Here is a 19645-nt window from a genome sequence, read left to right on the forward strand (position 1 = left end):
CCTGAGATTGCAATCAGCAGAATTCCAACTTTAGGACAAAGATTTTGCTTTTGTATGATGGGTCAAATTATCCATGAATATGGTATGTTTTTTTTAAGGCTGAAACATTGGCTAGAAAAGGAGGCTTATTGTGGTTACTTTTAACTTCCAGAAATTTGGTGTGTAATGATAATATTTCATCTAAACTGGCTTGCAGAGGGAATGGAAGTGGGCATACTTATTTGTTGTATTTTCTAGAATTAAAGAAAATCAAGGGCTGGGAAGCTGGCTCAGTGGTAGGGTTCTTGTCTAGCATGCATGCCGGAAGTGGTGCTGTGGCCCAAGTGGTAGAGTGCAAAAGAAGCTCAGGGACAGTGCCCAGGCCCTGAGTTCAAGCCCCAGGACTGGCAAAAAAAAAAAAAGCGAGTAGCAAGTATGTATGAATACGTACCATGGTCATTAGAATGAGTAGTCATAGTTGTAACTACTAATGTAGGAAGAAAACTGGATCCAGAATCCTAGGGCTAGTAGACTTTAGCAGAAGGCTTTCTGTGAAAGGCCTCTTACGGATAAAAGAACAGAGCTCTTTGTGTGGGGGATACAAAGGCATAGCTTATTGAATCACCTGCCTGCTTATCGAAATCTGATTTGAGATGAAATGGTTGCTACCCGTCATACATCTAGCTGCCAATACTTCATTTGTTGCCTGTTCTCTGTGTGTCTCTAGTGTACAGCAGCAAATTTGAACCAGTGACTTAGAGCATAGTGATTTAGAGCATAGCAGTTTTAGTAGCTTACAGAGTGGGGATCACAAGGCTCCAGGGCAGTGGGGGCCATCTGAAACCCCTGTGTACTGTCCATCTTCAGCATGGCCTTCAAGCTTCTCAGTTGGTGTTGAGGATAGCACAAAATGGAAGGAAGAGCAAAGGGGACAGCCACAGTTCACATTTTAATGAGTTTTCACTGAAGTTCCATATACATTGCTCTTATCAACCAGAATATGTTGCAGCTTCAGAGCTACAGAAGAGAGGAAGGGTGGCAGTTCATGAACTCTAAAATAGGAACTTTATAATCTAGACCTGCAAAGTCCCAGCATCTGTGTTCCCCAACACTGGTCCTGAGCACAGGAAACCCCTGGATATGTACAACAGAATGCCTTGCTAGGAAGGGTCAGTGCCATGAGGGCCTCAGGAGCCTTGTCTGGAGTTCACTGCTATCTGCGCACAGCACAAGACCCAACCTTCTAAGTATCCATGTTGGTCAATTGAGAAAGGAGACGATGGCTGAAGATCAACTTGATGAAATCTTGGGAATGCTTGGCAGTTACAGCGAGTAAATCCAAAGATACCTTCTACCTTCCAAAGTCAAAGATGTAGGAAATGTTTAATTATCTTGGAGTAAAAGATTCATTGATTTGGCAAATATTCCATGCCTACTTTGTGTCATAAGTTATACTTGGGAAGGCAAAGTAAACAAGATGTAATCCCTATCTTCAAAGAATTCAGACCAAGCCGGGCACTGGTGGCTCAAGCCCGTAATCCTCGCTACTCAGGAAGCTGAGATCTCAGCTTCCTGCCAGCCCGCACAGGAAAGTCTGTGAGACTCTTATCTCCAATAAACCACTCGAAAACCGGAAGTGGTGCAGTGGCTCAAGCGGTAGAGCACTCACCTTGAGCTGAAGAGCTCAGGGACAGTACCCAGGCCCAGAGTTCAAGCCCCACAACCGACCAAAAAAAAAAAAAATTCAGACCAGACAGTTGCCTGTGGCTCATGTGTGTAATCCTTAAGAAGACTGCATTTCTAAGCCAGCCCAGGCAGGAAAGTTCTTGAGTCTCTTCTGCAATTAACCAGCAAAAAGCCAGGAGTGGAGGTGTGTCTTAAGAAGTAAAGCACTACCTTTAAGAAAACAAACAAGCCTGGCGTGGTGGCTCATGCCTGTAATCGTAGCTACTCAGGAGGCTGAGATCTGAGAGTTGCAGTTCAAAGCCAGCCTGGGCAGGAAAGTCTGTGAGACTCCAAGAAACCTGGAAGTGCCTCCTTGGCTCAAGCCTTTGCCTTGAGCTGAAAAGCTGAAGAGCTGAAGGACAGCTCCCAGATCCAGAGTTCAAGCCCCCCAACCGACAAAAAATAAATAAAAAGGAGAAAGAACAAGGGTAAGGCCCTGAATTCAAGTCTTAAGTACCAGCACACACACAAACACACAAATAAGGCCATGGGGAGAGTTCTAAAACCATTCTCTATCACTTGGTATGTCAGGCAGACACCATTGGTCTATTGTGGCTGGCCATATTCTACCTCTAGCTGTGGCCTACAGCTCCCTTCATCATGACCCTAAAGAAATGTGCTTAAATCCTACCTTCAGAAAGGTCACATTCAACAGATCATATACTGACTCCTAACCATTTGGTCTCTTCCCTAAGCAAACTATTAAGTATATCAGACATTTCAGCCCCAGGCCTGCCTTACTACTAGACAATCTTGTCTAGGCCCCTGGGTGCCTCACTGTCCTGGCCTCCATTTCTGGCCTCCAATTGTTATGTTCTCCATGAATGGAGAAACTATTTTTAAACACAAATCACAGGGTATCAACTGCAAAGCTTCCCCATTCATGCCTTTCTTTCTGTGTTAGACCCCTAGGTATATTGTCTCAGTAAACTTTTTTTTTTTTTTGTCTTTTTTTTTTTGGTACTGGGGATCGAACCCAGGACGCTGCACTTGCTAGGCAAGTGCTTTGCCACTGAGCTACATCCCAGCCCTCAGTAAACTTTTTAAGACCGTTTTTTCTCATGCTATGAATGAGAAAATGATTTTTCTTTAGTAAAATACATCGAGCACTTTATCTGTGCTCACTAGAGAGAATCCAAGAGAGATACATTCAGCATGTACTTAGCAACCTACATCAGTGTTAGGCAAACTAGCTATAAATTTGCACAAAGTAAAATGAAGCTGGGTGCCGGTGGCTCATGCCTGTAATCCTAGTTACACAGGAGGCTGAGATCTGAGGATCACGGTTCAAAGCCAGCCTAGGCAGGAATGTCCATGAGACTCTTTATCTCCAATTAACCACCAGAAAACCAGAAGTAGCGTTGTGGCTCAAGTGGTAGAGCTCTCCCCTAGAGCTGAAGAGCTCAGGGACAACACCTAGGCCCTGAGTTCAAGCTCCACAACTGACAAAAATAAATAAAAATGATAGCACTCCTATTTTTTGTCTTAGAAAAATTATGGTTTTTAAATAAAAGTATGTTAACATTTGATGGGTATTACTGTTTTAATGACCTGATTTTTAAAAAATCTATTTTAATGGGTATTAGCATATATTGTAACCCGCAATAAACTACAACTGAGATCCTCATTTTTAGGAATGTACAGTGCTGCTGAAATCAAAACAGCTTATAGACAAGTTCCTTCTTGGCCTTTTTGGTTTTTGGTTTGAAACTCAAGACCTTGAGCTCTAGCTTGGCTTTCTTACATCTGCTGCTCTACTCCTTGAGCCAAACCCCCAGGCCAACACTTAAATGGTTAAGAATATTTATCTATATATTGGAGATGGAAGTCTCTCAGATTTGTTTTTCCTGAGTGGCTTTATACTGAAATCTTCCAGGTCTCTGCCTCTTATTACAAACATGAGACCATGACACCCAGCTAACATTTTCTTCTTATCTTTGGTCAACAGATATTTCCTACTTCTGTCTTTGCCAAATAGAGCTCAGGGGGTTTATCATGAGAAGTAGGAGGAGGGAGAGAAACGACTAAATGTGCAGAATAAAATAACCAATATATTTTCAGATATGTGTAAATGCTGTCAAGTTAAATGAGTGAAGTGGCTCAGAGTCTGGATCTTGCGTAGATCCAGGGTAAGTTTGATGTGAGCCCAGCTCCACTTCCTCTGGGCCTTTGGCCTCCCTGTGGTTTCCTAAATCGGCCACTGAGGAAGGATCGTTTCAGGAGTCCCTTTGTGTAGCACTTCTAATCCACATCTCCTGGGAAGGGGACGTGTCTTTCCCACCTCACCTTTGGTCCTCGGCGTTTATCTCTACACTGTATTTCTACATATAGTTTTGGGATTGACTCTTCTCCACAGACTGAGGTAGGAGAGTGATGGCGATGACCCCAAGATTATTAAATAGTACCTGCCGGGAAAAGCACAGTATCGTCAAGAAAAATACTGCTTGGGCTCTGAAGAGATCAATGGGCGAGTGTTAGGAGCAAGCGGTTTAAGACCAGCGCCATGACCTTCTCCGTGCAGGCCGAACCCTGCCGGGCCGCGCAGCGCACCGCAGGTCGCTCGCTTAGCGGGACCGTCTCGGCCCGCGGTCCCCGGCGCCGGCCGGGCGTCCGGAGCCGGACCGGGCAAGCTCCGGCCGCAGGGCCGGGGGAACGCCTAGCTCTACTCACGGGTCAGCCAGGCCACGAGGACGTCCCTAGGCCAGCGTCCCTCGCATCACCGCAGCTGGAAAGCCACGAACGCCTTCGGCTCCCGTTAAGAAAAACGAAAGGCAAAGCTACGCAGACCCGGGCCCAGACCGAAGAGCCGACTGAAGCCCTGAGCTTCCGGCTTCCGGCTTCCGGGAACCCACGAGACGCCACGCCTCCACCGCGGCGTCACTGACCGGGCACGGCCGTGGCGTCACGCGGCGCCGCTCTGCGCAGGCGCAGTCGGCTCCCCCCCCCCTCCAGTCGTTCCAGGTATGGCAGCTCCACTGGGAGGGATGTTCTCGGGACAGCCCCCCGGGCCCCCGCCACCCCCACCGGGCCTCCCGGGCCAGGCCTCGCTTCTTCAAGCAGCGCCGGGAGCTCCGAGAAGTTCTAACACGACGTTGGTGGACGAGTTGCAGTCATCATTCGAGGTAAGCTGAAACTGGGGAGTTCCCAGCCTTCCCTTGAACGAGAGCTGCGCGTGCGCGTGCGCGTGCGCGTGCGCGTCCTCCCGGCCCGGCCCGGCCCGGCGCCCCGCGGGGATGGGTGCCGGGGCTGCCTCCAGGCTGAGCGCCCGTGGCCGTGTGCAGCCGAGGCGCGCAGGCGCGGGCTCGTGAGCTGCACGTTTCTGGAGAACTGTGGACTCAGCCCTGGGGTCCCAGCCCGCCGGCCCTTCTGTCTGCGCGCCGGGTTCGAGCGCAGCCTCGAGACTGCGCTTCCCCTGCTTGGGCAGACCGCCCAGCGGCGCTGGCCCGCTTTCCTCCTCCTCTCCCGTTCCTCTGGGTGATGCCTCTTCTCTGGCTTTCTCCTTCTAGTCGTTCGATACATGCCCTTTGCTGGAACGAATGTGTTGCCATGGGGAAGAAAATTGGACATTACTTAATCCCGTCTCCTTTTATGGATGGAGAAACGGGGCCCCAGAGAACAGGCGAAACCGTCCCAAACTAAGGCCGACTTTAGGTTTGTGTAACTAGGACTGACTCTCATCCTGTAAACTCTTAAGAAAAGTTATCTGTGCTTCTTAAAAATGTAGATAGACACAGACTTCGATAACTTGTGCCGCTGTGGGTCTTGAACTCAGGGCCTGAGCACTGCCCCTGAGCTTTTTTGCTCAAGGCTATCTATCACTCTAGTACTTTGAAGGGTAGTGCTTCTTCCGGGTTTCTGTTATTTAATTGGAGATAAGAATCTCAAGGGACTTGGCTGCCTGGGCTGGCTTTGAACCGAAATCAGATCTTAGCCTCCTGAGTAGCTAGTATTACAGGCTTGAGCCACTGGCTAAAACATTTTAAAAATTAACTGCTATGTCATTTCTTCTTCATACAGATGTCCTTTATACAGTGTATATCGGTCTGTGTACTTAGTTGTTGGGTTTTTTTTTTTAAGAGTAAGAGGGGACTACTATTCCTCAAATTAGGATTCCTCTTACCTTTCTTCATATCTTCATATCCCTATCCAGCTTGTGTGTTGGTTGGTATCTTGAAGGGGATGCTTTTGGTTAGCCATAAGTTTCCCAAAGCATGCCCATTCCCTACTTACATCTCAAATCTGACAAGAATTAACTTTTCAAGTAGTACACAGAATGGTAGTTAATTTGTTGAGCAGTTGCCAGGATGGAGGAAATTCTCAGAAGTCCAGTAGGGAAAGTGACTGCTGAAGAATCTGTTACTTTCTGAGGTCATCTAGTTGATGACATAAATTTGCCTAACATCTACCAAGTATAGTTTGCATACTGCTGATGCGATTCTGCTTTCCTGAAACTTGAGGCTTTCTAACCTCACTCTCTGACAGCTGTCATCATGTTCTTTGTCTGGCTCTGCTGCCCTGCAAGTGGGCCGTCGTGGTGCATTTCCTGAGAGTTACCTGCACATGGAACTCCTTAACAGACTCTCGTGCATCTCAGTCATTGCTCCTTGAGAGAAAACATCCTCTATTGGGCTTGATAATCTAAGACCTGTGCTACTCCTCAACCTGGAGTATTCCTAGGACTCAATACAGCGTTGAACCAGGCAGAATTTTCCCCCACTGGCAAGGAATAAATAATAATGGATAACAATGTCAGTTCATTGTGTAAAAATACATTGGGCTTAAGGATAGAACTGGAGCCGGAGGGAACCCCATTTAGACTGGAAGAGTCTACTGATGGCACCTGATAAATTGAGTCACATTAGGATCAGGGGGATGGGTGTAAGGTGTGTTTGAATGGTATCCAGGCTCCGATGCAAAATGAAACAGTGAGGAAGGGGCAGATGGCGGAGGAGGGTGGGGGGACTAGATGATGGTGCCTACAAATACCATTGTCTCATGTGTGAGGCTGGTTAAGATTTAGTTTACCAGAAATCTTCATTGTCTTGGATGCTGAGACATTGTTAACTTATTGGCTGGCCTCAGGAGAAGTTACTTCTCAATGCTGAAGTGAGGTTTTTGATGTGCAGATGACATTTTTTTTTTTGATGTTTTCATCACACAGGCCTGCTTTGCCTCTCTTGTGAGTCAGGACTATGTCAATGGAACTGATCAGGAAGAAATTCGAACTGGTAAGAAGCTCATTTTTTATCATCTTTTTTATCATCAGTAAGACTCTTGTGCTCATTTGTATTCAGTGCTTTTCAGTGGTGTATGTTGAGAACTTCTTTTGATAAATAAGATATATGTAGGAGGTGTATCCACACTTCTGACTTGCTGTATCAGTCATGATGAGCCCTTTTCACATGGGTACTAGATGACTAAACAGCTGCGAGGAAACACGGCAGGGGAAAGTCTGTTGTGTTTCCCCATAATCCCTTGTTTGTGATACTAATTACTGAGTCTGACATGGCTTTCTTCAGGAGACCTCATGGCTTTCATGACACAGAAGGTCTCTGCTTCATTTAAGAAAAACATGAGCTATCTGATGTGTAATGTTGGTTACACATGGGAAGTTGGGGAGTCATTGCTGTAGCCAAGATTAAAAATCCCAGATTATGCCTATGAGAAAATGCTGCTTTAATATTCTGACTGTTTATGTGGGAGCGCTATATGTCTTATGTTTACTTTATTGCATTTCTTGGTCTTTTTTTTTTCCTAAGGTGTTGATCAGTGTATCCAAAAGTTTCTGGATATTGCAAGACAAACAGAATGCTTTTTCTTACAAAAAAGATTGCAGTTATCTGTCCAGAAACCAGAGCAAGTTATCAAAGAGGTATAAACTTCCTTTGTTCTTCAGTGTTTTACGACCAATATAAGGATTTTGATTATGCTTTGGTAGGTTACACCCTTTTCCTGGAGTTACTGTAGGACTCCAGCTTGCTACTGTCTAGCACTGCTGGTTATTAGTGTTCATGACCCTCTGGGTAAGTAGGGAGCTGGGGAGTAGGGTTGAAAAGCAGAGCCTCAAGACAGAGCAGCACTCAGAAGTTAGGAGAACTTACCTGGAAGAGCTTTCTCCTTTCTTTCTTTTTTTTTGGGGGGGGGTCCAGTCGTGGGGCCTGAACTCTGGGCCTGGGCGCTGTCCCTCAGCTCTTCAGCTCAAGGCTAGTGCTCTACCACTTGAGCCACAGCGCCACTTCTGGCTTTTTTCTTTTTGCTTATGTTGTGCTGAGGAATCGAACCCAGGGCTTCATGCATGCAAGGCAAGCGCTCTACCACTGAGCCACCTTCCCAGCCCTGGAAGAGCTTTCTTAAAAAAGGCTGAAAGTCATTGGCACAGGTGAAAGCTTATTTCAGAGGAGCTTTGTCCTGTGTTTGGACTTGATATTGAGACTCTTGCTGTGTAGCCAGGGTGCCCTTGAACTCTGGATTCCCCTGCGTCAGCCTCTGGAGGGCTGTGCCGTTGCTATCACACTGATCAGAAGTTCATTTCTTTTCACTGCCCTCAAGTGTTGTGGAACCTTGTAACTTTTTTTTTTTTTTTGGGTCCGGTCATAGGGCCTGAACTCTGGGCCTGGGCGCTGTCCCTCAGCTCTTCAGCTCAAGGCTAGTGCTCTACCACTTGAGCCACAGCGCCACTTCCGGCTTTTTTCTTTTTCCTTATGTGGTTCTAAGGAATTGAACCCAGGGCCTCATGCATGCAAGGCAATCGGTATACCACTGAGCCACTTTTCCAGCCCCTTCTTTTAACTTTGTTATTAATAGAAATTTAAAATGAAAGGATTTTAGATACACGCCATTCATTGGAAGAGTTGCTTTGGGTTCTCACACCTTGGACCCAAGCCGAGTGTACTCTTGATTTTGAGTTTGCTTTCTCCCTAGTGTTCACAGTGAGGAACTGTGTTTGTTTTCCCTGTATTTGTTGGCTCTGGCTTACTCCATCCATGTCATTTGTAGGATGTCTCAGAACTAAGGAATGAATTGCAGCGGAAAGATACACTGGTCCAGAAGCACCTGACGAAGCTGCGGCATTGGCAGCAGGTGCTGGAGGACATCAACCTGCAGCACAAAAAGCCAGCGGACATCCCTCAGGGCTCCCTGGCCTACCTGGAGCAGGCCTCCGCCAATATCCCTGCTCCTCTAAAGCAGACTTAATGGCTCTGTATGGACAGTTTCACCAAACATCCCTCTTGTGGACCCGGATTTTGGAAGATTGCTTTGCTGGAGAATAAGATGATGTCAGTTTTATGTTCCCATAGAATTTCCCCCATAATTTCATGAGCTATTAGTCTGTGTCTCTGTCTGTCTGTTTCTCTCTCTGGTGAGAGAGTGTATAGCCTACTGGTCTCAAACTCTCAATCCCTTTGTCTCAGACAGTACTCAGTTTGATTTCTTTATAAAATGCTTATGGTTTTGATAAACAAAGGAGATTTGTTTCTTGTATTTAAGTTCACACTATTAGTATGGAAACACAGATTGTTGGAATTTTAAGGAGCTTTTACTTATTAATTTTAATTCTTTTTTTTTTTTTTTGTCAGTCATGGGGCTTGAACTCGGGGCCTGGGAGCTGTCTCTGAGCGTTTTGTTTTTTGGGTTTTTTTTTTTTGGTGGTCATGGGCCTGAGCACTGTCCCTCAGCTCTTCAGCTCAAGGCAAGCGCTCTACCACTTGAGCTAGGGTGCCATTCTGGTTTTCTGGTGGTTTATTGGAGATAAGAGTTTCACAGATTTTCCTGCCTGGGCTGGCTCTGAATCATGATCCTCTGATCTCAACCTCCTGAGTAGCTAGGATTACAGGCGTGAGCCACCAGGGCCCGGCGTCTTTGAGCGTTTTTGTTCAAGTTTAGTGCTCTACTACTTTGAGCCACAGTGCCACTTCTGGTTTTCTGGTGGTTAATTGGAGATAAGAGTCTCACAGACTTTCCTGTCAGGCTGGCTATGAACTGTGATCCTCAGATCTCAGCCTGCTGAATAGCTAGGATTATAGGAATGAGCCACCAGGACCTGGCTTACTAATTTAAATTAAAAAAAATAATTTTATCATTCTTTGCATTTGTCAGATTAATCATGTTCTGAGGGGAAAATACTATAAATCTGAAGATCAGGAGAAAGAATTTGGTTGTAGGCCTGTTGTCATAACTACCCATCATGGTAGTGTACAAAGATAAGTAAATTTTCTGTTTGAAGACTTTGAACTATCTCAGGCAGAGGAATCTAATGCATTATAGTGTTGGAGATACTTTGTTAGTGGGTCAGAATATTCTGCGTTAGTATAATAATGCAGTGGGAAGATCCTCTGGGTGCTGTTTTTTTTTTGGGTAAGTATATTTGGGCAGTATTTACTCATTCTTAGGAGGGTTGTGATCTGCTAATGCTGCTGTGCACTACAGCAGTGAGCTATTGTGAGCTCTAGACCGGCCCTGTCCCCAGTGCAGGACATTTGGGACACTGGTGAACTGCAAGGGGCCAAAGCTTACTCTGGTTCTTTCTGTTTTGAGGTTTGTTCGCTTGTGTTGTTCTGTTTTAATCTTTGGGAGCAGAGTCAGTTTCCTTAAGGAAGGTTCTTATCCATGGGTTTGACTCCACAGGCCTCGCGCTTGGGTGACCTTCAGGACACTCCTCGCCGCGCCTCAGACTTCACCTTCACAGCAAGCACAGGGACAGGTGTTTTGCCCTTTTGGTCCATGTCCCTCTTTCTCTCTCTTAGTCTATCAATATTACATCCCTTTACCCAAACATTCCACAATCTTCTGCGTAGCATATCTGTGGCTCAGTGTCCTGGAACACGTTCTCCAGCGTGAAGCCCGACCCATGCACTCATGTGCACATGATCCAGCCTGGATGCTATTCTGATATGGTTTGAGAAGGGGTCTCATGAACTTTCCTACCCAGAATGGCTTGTAATTACAATCCTCCTATTCTCAGTTCTCCCACTAGTCTCCCCAAGCATGAGCCAACAGCAGCTGGCTTTTTTAGCCATTATATATGATACTTAGGCTCATTTTTGTGGAGTGCTTGTGTGTGTGTGTTAGCACATGGATCTATAATTACCAACCAGAGACCAACCAATTTCCTTAATTAGATGCCAGTGCCTGTAATCCTAGTTATTCAGGAGGCTGAAATCAGGATAGCTGTTCAGAGCCAGCCTGGACAGAAAAATCTGAGACTCATATCTCCAATTAACAACCAAAAAGCTGTAAGTAGGGCTGTGGCTCAAGTAGTAGAGCACTGGCCTTTAAGCAAAAAAAGCTGAGGGACAGCGCCTAGACCCTGAATTCAAGCCTCAGATCTGGCAAGTAAACACACCAAAAAATTCCCTTAATTGGATGTTTAGGTTAAACAATGCTTTTTTTTTCTTTCTTTTCAGTACTGGACCTGAACTCAGGGTCTTATATTTGCCAGGCACCGGTACACTAATTGCTAAGACATGTTCCAAAGTTTCTGCTTTTATTTTTCAGATAGGGTCTCGAAGTTTTTCTGGGGCTGGTCTGAACCTATGTCTGCCACATCACTAGAGTTACAAGCACTTGGCACCATACCCAGCTTATTGGTTGTAACTGAGTCTTTTGCCCAAACTGGACTTGAACCATGATTCTCCTGATCTCTGCCTCTCACGTAGCTGTGTTTACAGGAATAAGCCACCATACCTGGCTTAAGCAAAGATTTTTTTTTTTTCTTTTTCAGTCATGGGGCTTGGATTCTGGGCCTGGATGCTGGCCCTGAGCTCTTCAGCTTAAGACTAGCGCTCCACCACTTGAGCCACAGTGGTTTTCAGGTGGGTCTCATGGACTTCCCTTCCCAATCTGGCTTCAAACCACAATCCTCACATCTCAGCCACCAGTACCCAGCTAAGCAAAGCTTTTAAAAGTTTTTTCTTATAAGGTTTCAACTTGATTACAAGTTCTGATTGGCAGCTTTAGATTTCTTGGTTAAAAACTTGACTATATTTTGTTCAGAGAAGTCTTAATAATGAAGTTGGTTCTTGAAAAGATTACAAACGTTTGTAGCCGGTGCTTAGTGAATGTGTTTTGAACTAGAATATATACAAGTATTTGCCATTTCTTTAAAAGTTACCTGTCAAGCGATTTTTCAGTCTTGCAAGTTTGTAAACATCTTTCTGTTTTGATGTAGCCCTGCTGTTGAACACAGATAGCTGGCTGCCATTCTGGGGCTTTTCTGATCTTCCCACTCCTATAGATAGCTCCCATCTTCTTCCCTTCGTCTCCAGCTGCTGCTCTGCCCTGTGAGAGGCTCATCACATGTTGTGGGTCTCAGGCTGTTACCTTCATAGAGCTTCAGCCCCACATGAGGTCTGCCCTTTTGCCATCTGTCTCTGGGTCTGACTCACACAAGAATCTTTATTCTGTCTTCATTGTTAGCCTTGATCTTGCACTCTCATCCTATTCCCAGCCCCTTGTTTAAGTTTCCTCTGCCCCTTCCTCTGGCTGCTGACTGTCCTCTTCCTACCACAACTGTATTGTGACCGTGACTGGCCACCTCATTACATATTCCCTGCTTCTTTGCGCTATTGATGACTGCTAACACTGCTGAGCATTTGGTCACCAGCTGTGGAGGAGCAGTCTCAGGCCCCTCAGCATTGCTGCTCTGAGTAGGACAGTTTTAATTGCCATGGGTCATGTTAATTCTGCAGGTGACCCTGTCCAGCAGGGTATGCCACTCCTACCCCACAAGGACCCCTTTCCTCTGATGGGCAATCTGCTCTGGAGCACCCGTCAGCCTAAGACTTCTCAGAAATGATCTTTGGGCCTCTGTGACAGCACTGCAACCCAAAGGCTCCTCCTGCCTTCCACTTTGTCCCCCCTTAGCAGGAGTGAAGGTGGAGATAGAGTAGCAGAAGCTGGTGTAACACTGCCAGGCTGTGTTACTCTGATGGATAAAAGCCACCTCTGAACACCAACTGTATGATAAAGTAAGACAAAACATATCACGTCATAATTTTGTGTAGCAGACAACTGACAACAAGGTTCTTATGATGCCTGCAAATACCATACATCCTGCAGACTAAAATAAGAGACTGATACCTTTTCTAAGTAATTACAGCTTTATTCTTACCCTAACAAAAAGCTGAAGCATATATATTCACAGGATACCTTGATCTTCAACGTCTCATCCACCACTGAGCATTTCTGATGTTTATATGTTATCCCACTTAGGTATTTTGTCATAGCAGTCTGATAAGATAGTGTCTTTATGCTATACTGGAAATTACCCTAAGTAAATAGGATTTAAAAAATTGATACTGGAAAAAAAATATACCACATTACCTGTAGGGTGAGAAAGATTTGCATTTAAAAATTACCTTAGGGCTAAGGATGTAGCTCTGTGGTAAAGTGCATTCCTAACATGAGCAAAGCCCTGGGTTTGATCCCAGCACTACCAAAAAAGGACAGAAAAGTGTCAAAGGGAAATCTTACTGGCATCTTGTCTTGGTTACATAATAAGTTTGCCTTTAATTTGTGAATTTCAAGCTTAATTATATTTCTCTCAAAATGACTTAAGTATATAATCAGCTATGTTTTTTTTGTAGCTCTGATCAAACTTAATGTGCACTTTCTATTTTCAGTCTTTTTCTTCCTTTAATTTTATCTTTATGGAAAAGTGATACAAATCACAACCATTTTGTTATTATCCAGTTATTTAAAGTTTTATTCAGAGAGCAGAAACTTCAACACTGCATAGAATTACATGTGTTTATAGGCCACTTGCTGGAGCAGCACCAAAGGGTTGAGAAGATACTTTTCCCACGGAAAGTTGCATTGAATCTCATCTAATTGTGTTGCACTGGCAGGGAGAGGGTAAGAAGAGTCCCTGCAGGCTGGGAGCAGGATCAGCACCAAGAGCAGTTCAGTTCCAAGTCCCTTCAATTTGATCACAGTCCATGCACTGGGGATGCAACATATTCTGAGGCAAATGGTCCCAAACCAGAGGCCACAGGCATGGCCGACTCAGGAACAGACAGTCCAGGAGCCTTCAAAAGGCCCATGTTGGCACAATGGTCACTGCAACTGAGATGCATTGCAGAGCAAGGAAACACTGTAGAAAGTTCCAGTTGTACCGTCTTGGTTAGTCCTTGCAAAGCCCCTCGTGAGGTAGGTGTTATCCCGCTGTCTATCTCCACCTAGACCTTGGTGGTCAAGGCCTGCTGTCTATGCAAGCTAGAGTACATTCCTAGCAGGTTGTCATGTGTGTTTATTTGGATTGGATTGGCTTTTCTGTGTCTTTTGAACTTTGTTTTACTCCTCTTTCTATTGAGGTTAGGTGTGCGTTTTGGAATTACATTATTTTACATAGCAACAAGTTTCCAAGTGGAGATTGACTAGTATCCTAAGGAAAATGGAAACCACTTTTCAAGCAGACTGGGAATCACTAAGGCTGACATACCACAAAGTGGAGCTCTGCAATGCAGACACCTAGCAATACAGCATGTCGTTAGGAAAGTTAGTAACATTGTCATCTGGGTATCTTATTTCTAATAGCAATACTTACACGAATGTGTGTCACAATGAAACTGGAAGTGTTAATACCAAAACTTCATTTTAGCTGTCATATGGAAATGATTATCAGCAAGTTATTTGGTTGGTTAGTTTTCCTTCATTCTGATGGTTTAAATGCTTTTCTGTCATCCTGTAATGCATGCCAAAGGTTGGCTTAGAAAGAAAAGTACTTGGTGAACCATTCCTGGTGCGCAGAGCCCTGCTTCTGCTGGGCCTCCTTGGCTTGGGTGGTTTCCCCCTCTTGTGGCCTAAAAACAAGCAAAAAGTGGTTTTGAGGAGTATTCTTTCTTCCAGGGAAAGATACTTCCTTCCTTCTTTCTTTTTTGTTATAGTCCAGTTAAAGGTCTTTAACTTTTGTTCTAATTCACTTTGTTGTTGTTTCAGCAGTGATGTACATATGTCAGGTCCAATAGTGCCATCTGCCCCTCATTCTCTCCTGTCCCTCCCTCCACCACAGGCTGTGTAGTTGCTTCCATCAGTGTCGGTGCACTCCACCACTATGCCCTCTCCACCCTCCCACAGGCGTGCACGTGAGTACACTGTATATAAGGTAAATACAGAGACATCAGAACAAGAAAAACCAAATGAAGAAAAAAGACCTTTGCTTCCATATCTTCAGAGTTCACTTCAGTATGTATATTATTTTATATACATATGAAGAGACACTTGGGTATTGCACCCTTGTGATTATATCCTCTTTTGGTCTCATTATATGTGGGTATCTAGGATTCTGTGTAATTTGTCATATCATAATGTGTTTTAAACCTAACTTCTGCATATCAGGGAGAACATGTACCGTTTGTCTCTCTGGTCTTGATTTACTTTACTTAACATGATTAGTTCTAGTTCCGTCCATTTCCCTGCAAATGATGTATTTTATTCTTTCTAATGGCTGTATAAAATTCCATTCTATACAGGTAGCACATCATTTGGATTCACTCACCTACTGTGGGGCATCTGGGTTGTTTCCATATCTTGGCTATTGTGAATAGTGTGGCAATGACCATGGTTCATGATGCTCAGCATAGATGCCAAGGAGTGGTATGGGTGGGTTGCAGGGAAGGTTTATGTTTAGTTCAAAAAACTTCAGACTGCTGTACAGAATGTTTGTACTAGTTTACATTCCCACCAACAGTGCAGTAGGGTTCTTTTTCCCCCACATCCCCGCCAGCATTTGTTGCTAGAATTCAAAATGTTGCCCAATCTAGTTGGTATCTCCTTTACTCTTCAAAAGGTATCTGCCTGTGGCCTGGCCCGGGAGCAGCTAAAAACAACTGTAACAGTTGAGGTGTTGTTCCTGTTTCCACCACAGAAGGGTCTCTATTGTTTGCTTGTCCATTGTTTCCTTGAATTCTTAGTGGTTATTAATGAGGTATATTTTACAACATGCATTATTGATTTCGGGCACAAATTAGACAGCGAGCCCAATTTTAAAAAGTTAAAAACAAGCCAGGTGTGGTGTCAACCAGCTACAAGAGGTGAAGGTAAGAGACTCCCAGTCTGAGGCTGGGCAGGCCAAATCCAGCATCCAGTCTGAAAAGGAAGCTAGACAAAAGGGAATAGGGGTGTGACTCAAGTGGTAGAGTGCCTGCCTAGCAAACATGAAGCCCTGAGTTCAAACCTAGTGTCTGCCAATTATAAGCTCATACTTGTAATCATAGATTCTCAGAAGGCTGAGATATGAGGACTGTGGTTTGAAGCCAGCCCAGGGAGGAAAGTCCATGAGTCTTACCTCCAATTAACTACCAAAAAATCTAGAAGTGGAAGTGTGGATCAAGTGGCTGAGTGCTTGCTTGAGCAAATAAGGTCAGGGATAGTGCTGAGGCCCTGAATTGAAGCCCTGGTACTAGCACACACAGACACACAGATTAAATAAATAAATACATGTAAAAACAATGGTTAATCAACAGTGCTAACATGTCTTTTACATTGTCTAAAAAGAAATATACTCAATACCTGACTTGTGAAACTAACCCCTCTGTACATCACCATTGTAATAATTTTTTAAAAAGAGAGACTCGCTTTTCTGACCCAGTCTTCCAGTCTTTAACTAGTGTCATTTCTGCCAGACAGGGCTCCTTCTGCTATTCTTTCCATCTGCCCAAATGCCAGGCATTTAGCAGGTGCCAGAAAAGGTGCCTGTCCACACCCTCTAGAAGAACTGGAATAATACCCACTTACCCCTGCTTACCTCAGAGCAGTTTTTGCATCTAGAGCCTGGGCAGCTTTGTAAGGTCGGCTACAGCTGGGGCTGGGGTCCAAGCTGGGAGATTTAGTGATGGGAGGGGCATTGATCCTGGAGCTCAGATCTCCACTCAGAAAGTTCTTTGCATAGGAGGCAAGGTTTGGCACACTGACCACTCTGCTGGGTACCTCCTCCATCTTCTTTTTCTGTGTGTTAGTGGAAAATAACTGCTAGCACTTCTCCCAAATCATACTGCTGACAAGTAAATGAGGCCCACCCAGACAAAATTCAAAATTATATTGTTTTTAAGGTTATCTTTCTCTTTCAGTGCTGGAACCCAATACTTTAGCATTCTAGATAACTACTGTACACTGAGCCATATTCTCAGCACTTTGAACATATTTCTCCAATCTATTTTATGTTTGTAAAAGCACATGTTCAGTGCAGGGCGTCAGTGGCTCACTCCTGTAATTCTAGCTACTCAGGAGGCTAAGATCTGAGGATCATGGTTCAAAGCCAGCCGGGGCAGGAAACTCTGTAAGACTCTTATCTCCAGTAACTACTCAGAAAACTGGGAGTGGTGCTGTGGCTCAAGTGGTAGAGTGCTCCCTTGAGCTGAAGAGCTGAGGGACCACGCCCAGGCCCAGAGTTCAAGCCCCACAACCAACCAAAAAAAAGCACATGTTCACAGTCTCTTTATCCATGTGCATTCTTGGTGGTTCTTTTTTTGTTGTTTTAAGAATTTGGAAGAGCATGTAATAATATCTTATACAGAGGCTGCCTAACCTATTGAGTAATAACTTTGAATGAAACTTAATATTGTCAACATAAAGATATATTGAAAACTATAAATGCACTCTGTTGGTTCAGGTCACTTAAGTTTATTATCCTGTCAGCCGTGGAAAATACTTGGAGGATTACGAGTACCAATCTGGGGTTCTCTAGTCTTAAAACAAACCCAACCCTAACAACAGCAACCCGTGGTACCATTTGTAGGATATATGGTAGTACATTCCCCAGCACCATTAAAAAAAAACAAAAGGCTGTGTGTGGTGGTACACTCAGGTAATTTCAGCTACTGGGAGGCATAGGTAGGAAAATCCTGGTCTGAGTCAGCCCCAGGTAAAAATGTGAGATTTTATGCAATTAAAAACAAAAAACATTCAAACTTAAAAGCAGAAGAGGGCTAGTGTGTCTCCAGTGAGAGAGCACCTGGCTGGCGAGTGGGAGGCCTGGGTTTCCCCCAGTACCACGCTCTTCTCACCCAGACAGGGTTGTTTTGTTTTTGTTTTGTTATTTTTTCCTGTGGGTCCTGGGGCTTGAACTCTGGGCCTGGGTGCTGTCCCTCAGCTCTTCAGCTCAAGGCTAGCACTCTAGCCCTTGAGCCACAGTGCCACTTAACGGTTTTCTGCTGGTTAAGGAGATAAGTCTCACGGACTTTCCTGCCTAGGCTGGCTTTGAACCGTGATCCTCAGATCTCAGCCTCCTGAGTAGCTAGGATTATAGGTGCCTGACCAGAGGTATTACATAACTAGGAAAACAGATTCCTAGAAAATAATAGTGAAAAGGAGTAACAGTGGGCAGACTACACAAAGTGCCCACCATTGGTTAATACTTTGGACTATATTTCCTGTGGGTCTTTTTGCAATGATGATTTATTTGACTATCCATCAATATACTACTGCTACCTTGAAGAGAAAGGAAGTGAGCAGATCTGTGTCACGCATAAAAACCAAAGTGTATGGGGGCACCCAACAGCTCACCTTCATGGAAGGGGTCAAATACCCTGGGTGCGGGTTGAAAGAGAAGGAGCGATTCCGATGGGACATCGTGCTGGGGAATGCAGCATAGTGAAATCTTCTCTCTTCCTAGGAAGCAAAGAACAGAATTTAAGTGAGCCTAAGAACAGGGCACTGGGAGCCATAGAGATGTTTCCAGATTAGAAGACTCAGTGGTATCCTGAGGAAATCAGTTCTTCCTAAAGTGACCCTGGCACTGGGTTTGACTTGAAAGGAGATGGCTAGGGAGATGGAAGCTAACAAGACCAGGGGAGGGAGAGGAAGTCCATCAGGCAAGCTGCCAGCCTCTGAAGCTGGAAGTATCTTCACTCCCTTCCCTCTAGATTTTTCAACAAGAGAAAAATACAAGCAGGCTTAGCCTTTGAAATCACAAGTCTATGCAGAATGTTACTTCTTGAGGCAGTGAAATAAAACTCCCCCATACACTCCCACATGAACACCTTCTTTTCCTTCTGGCCTTTCCTTTTGTCTTATATTTCTATCACTGTTGCTTTCTAATGTATGCACAAGTAGAGAGGTTAACACAACCCCTCTCTCACTTCGACTACAAGTGTGGCCAATCTGTGTGTGTCTTATTTCAGTTTGTCCTTCTCCTATGTTATTCTTAAAGCAAATTTGTTTTGCAGTTATAAAAATTTGAAAACCTTTTTCTAGTGGATGAAGGATTCTTTTTTAAAGAAAGAACTGTAATGAGTCCACCATTCCTCACAATTAGCAAGCCCTTCTTAATATGCTCTAAATATCAGTCAGGGGTCAAAGTAGGAGGCGACAAGGAGGTAAGGTAAGTGATCATGGGTGGAAGGAAGGAAGAACAATCCAAAGGAATGCTAGGCCTTGATGACTGGGAAAAAGAATCCGAGGCACTTGGAAATACTCTCTGAAGGAGCCTGGGGAATTGCTTTGCACGTAAAAATATGTGGTCATTTTTAATGAAAGGAGGATTACTAAATGATAAATCTGATTGATTCTACTAATATCCCATGTCAAGTCATTCCAGATTTTTCTCAGGTTTTCTACCAGGTAAAAAAAAAAAAAAGAATCAGCTGGGCACCAGTAGCTCATGTCTAGACTCCTAGCTACTTAGGAGACTGAGATCTGAGCATCACAGTTTGAAGCCAGCCAGAGCAGGAAAGTCCATGAAGCTTTTACATCCAATAACCACTCAACAACCAGAAGCAGAGCTGTGGCTCCAGTGGTAGAGCATTAGCTTTGAACAAAAGAGCTCAGGGAGAGTGCCTAGGCCCTGAATTCAAGCCACATGACTGCCAAAAACATCAAGCAAATATTATTATTGTCCTTTGATTTTCCTATATCAATTTTTTTGGGGGTCCAGTAGTGGGGCCTGAACTCTGGGCTTGGGTGCTGTCCCTCAGCTCTTCAGCTCAAGGCTAGCACTCTACCACTT

The 19645-nt window shown here is 44.6% G+C and overlaps 2 protein-coding genes across 2 annotated transcripts in view; one reads left to right on the forward strand and one right to left on the reverse strand.

Annotated features, from left to right (window-relative positions):
• Positions 1-4641: 4641 nt before the first annotated feature.
• Med28 (mediator complex subunit 28) lies at positions 4642-9170 on the forward strand. Its single transcript, XM_013009178.1, has 4 exons — positions 4642-4826; positions 6866-6932; positions 7464-7576; positions 8701-9170. Exons 1-4 carry the CDS (start codon positions 4668-4670, stop codon positions 8896-8898), a joined length of 537 nt encoding a protein of 178 aa, XP_012864632.1. The 5' UTR covers positions 4642-4667; the 3' UTR covers positions 8899-9170.
• Positions 9171-13401: 4231 nt separating this feature from the next.
• Positions 13402-19645, reverse strand: part of Fam184b (family with sequence similarity 184, member B) — a 52163-nt gene continuing 45919 nt past the window's right edge. Inside the window, exons 16-18 of the mRNA XM_013008892.1 lie at positions 18205-18309; positions 16448-16647; positions 13402-14504 (exon numbers count right to left, since the gene is read on the reverse strand). Coding sequence (XP_012864346.1) covers positions 14411-14504; positions 16448-16647; positions 18205-18309 — 399 coding nt within the window. The 3' untranslated portion in view covers positions 13402-14410. The remainder of the gene's footprint in view (positions 14505-16447; positions 16648-18204; positions 18310-19645) is intronic.

Source organism: Dipodomys ordii, unplaced genomic scaffold, assembly GCF_000151885.1.
Source record: "Dipodomys ordii isolate 6190 unplaced genomic scaffold, Dord_2.0 Scaffold8, whole genome shotgun sequence".
NCBI classification, from domain to species: domain Eukaryota; kingdom Metazoa; phylum Chordata; class Mammalia; order Rodentia; family Heteromyidae; genus Dipodomys; species Dipodomys ordii.